Source organism: Elephantulus edwardii, unplaced genomic scaffold, assembly GCF_000299155.1.
Source record: "Elephantulus edwardii isolate Elephantulus edwardi_28Jun2011 unplaced genomic scaffold, EleEdw1.0 scaffold00134, whole genome shotgun sequence".
Lineage (NCBI taxonomy): Eukaryota > Metazoa > Chordata > Mammalia > Macroscelidea > Macroscelididae > Elephantulus > Elephantulus edwardii.
Genome location: NW_006399884.1, coordinates 1356839 through 1358904, shown reverse-complemented (window position 1 = coordinate 1358904; position 2066 = coordinate 1356839). Strand labels below are relative to the sequence as shown.

The 2066-nt window shown below is 58.1% G+C and overlaps 1 protein-coding gene across 1 annotated transcript in view; it reads left to right on the top strand.

Annotated features, from left to right (window-relative positions):
* Positions 1–975: 975 nt before the first annotated feature.
* Positions 976–2066, top strand: part of POU4F1 (POU class 4 homeobox 1) — a 1939-nt gene continuing 848 nt past the window's right edge. The window contains exons 1-2 of the mRNA XM_006894057.1: positions 976–1098; positions 1764–2056. Coding sequence (XP_006894119.1) covers positions 976–1098; positions 1764–2056 — 416 coding nt within the window. The remainder of the gene's footprint in view (positions 1099–1763; positions 2057–2066) is intronic.

Below are 2066 nucleotides of genomic sequence, written 5' to 3'. Positions count from 1 at the left end.
CAACAACAACAACAAAGTATGCGGAGGAAATTAAATTATATGGAAATCAATAGCGTCTGACTGCTTCAAACAAATGTCTGTCACCACGATTATTCTCCAGGAACCTATTTATAAACCTTGAAAGAAACAGGTTCTTGAAGCAAAAGACAGCACCTTCTGCATTTCTGTGTTGTTTATACTGTATACAGAGGAATGCGCGGGCATAATTTAACATACAAATGCCTAGCTGTCTACATTATATAACAGCTTGTTAGACATCCCGGAGAGGAGGTGTGCCTAAGCAATGCGCATATATTCCAGACTTGAGAAGCAGGGTTAAAAAAGAAGAAGAAAGGAACCACTGTGGGACATGCAAGCTTCCTGTCTTGCTTCCTCTGAAAGGTGTCTACCCTCAGACAATAGCTGGCTGGTCCTTCTGATCTTTCTAGACCCTGTAGTAGGAAAGGTGAGGCGAGCAGTGCGCATGCTCGGGCAGCTACAGGTGCATCACCTGCGTTGTCCTTGCTAGTGGTCACTATAAGAGCGGCTCCCACGCGCCTGGCACGGCGGGAGCGCGCGCGCGCAGACGCACGGCGCCGGCGAATGGAAGAGCGCGCGCCAGACAGTCCGAGACAGCTGATGCCTGTCAGCGCGGTGGGGCCCTGAGCTCTCGCGAGAGTTCTCCGGACCGGCCGCGAGAAGTGAGGCTCAGGTGTAAGAGGAGTGCATCCCGTCGGCGCGCGGGGCTAGAGCTGCTGGAGGAGCGGACGGCGAGGCCGGCGCGCGGCGCTCTGCGCGCTCGGAGGGAGTGCCCGGCGGCAGCGGCGGCGGCAGCAGTAGCAGCAGCAGCCGACCCGGGTGCGGCCGCCGCCTCCGCACCGCCAATCGCCGCGGCCTCCCGGGCTGCAGCCTCGGAAGAGAGGCCGAGGGAACCGGCGAGCGCACTTTCCCGTGGACTTTTGAAGTGTTTGTGGATTTACATGCCAAGCCTTCAAGATGATGTCCATGAACAGCAAGCAGCCTCACTTTGCCATGCATCCCACCCTCCCTGAGCACAAATACCCGTCGCTGCACTCCAGTTCCGAGGCCATTCGGCGGGCCTGCCTGCCCACGCCGCCGGTAAGTGCCCCCCGCCCGCGGCTCCCGCCCGCGCGCTCGCCCCCTCCCTGTCTCCGCCACGCGGCTTGCCGGGTGCTGGTGTGTGCACAGGTCCCTATGTGGGGGTTTGCAGGCAGGAATTTTTTGAGGAATCCCTCTGCGAGGCGCGTTTTGTCCGTTAGCTTTTTATGCCCTGCTCAGGTCCGCTTCTGCCTCCTGGCCGTGCGCTTGCGATCAAACTGGGCGCTAAGGGACTGTGACTCTCTACTTGCCTCCACTTTCTCTGTTAATTTCGTGTCTCAGAAAGGCAGCCTGTGTGTTTGTGTGCTTGGGTGTGTGACATAGTTTCCCCTGCTGCAAGTTACATCTCCATTTCTTCTTTTCCCCCTTTTCGTCTCCCCACTTCTGTCCCGGCTTGCGTTCTACCACCCCGCTCACCCTATATGTGCTCCCTCCTTGTGTTGTTACCTTTCGTCCTCCAACCCCGCTATCACACCCCCAATGTGTCTTCTATTCTGTTTACCCCCCCCTCCACTCCTTCTGACCCTTCCTGTCATTGTTTTGGTTGCTTTGTGTTGCTTTTTCCTTGTTCTCTCCGGTTTGTTTTGTTTTTCCTTCCACCCCTTCCCCTTTTTTTTGCTGTTTTGGTTTTGTGGTTTTTTTGGTTTGGTTTGTATCGCCTGCAGCTGCAGAGCAACCTCTTCGCCAGTCTGGACGAGACGCTGCTGGCGCGGGCCGAGGCGCTGGCGGCCGTGGACATCGCCGTGTCCCAGGGCAAGAGCCACCCGTTCAAGCCGGACGCCACGTATCACACGATGAACAGCGTGCCATGCACGTCCACGTCCACCGTGCCGTTGGCGCACCACCACCACCACCATCACCACCACCAGGCGCTGGAACCTGGCGACCTGCTGGACCACATATCGTCCCCTTCGCTCGCGCTCATGGCCGGCGCGGGCGGCGCGGGTGCAGCGGGTGGCGGTGGTGGC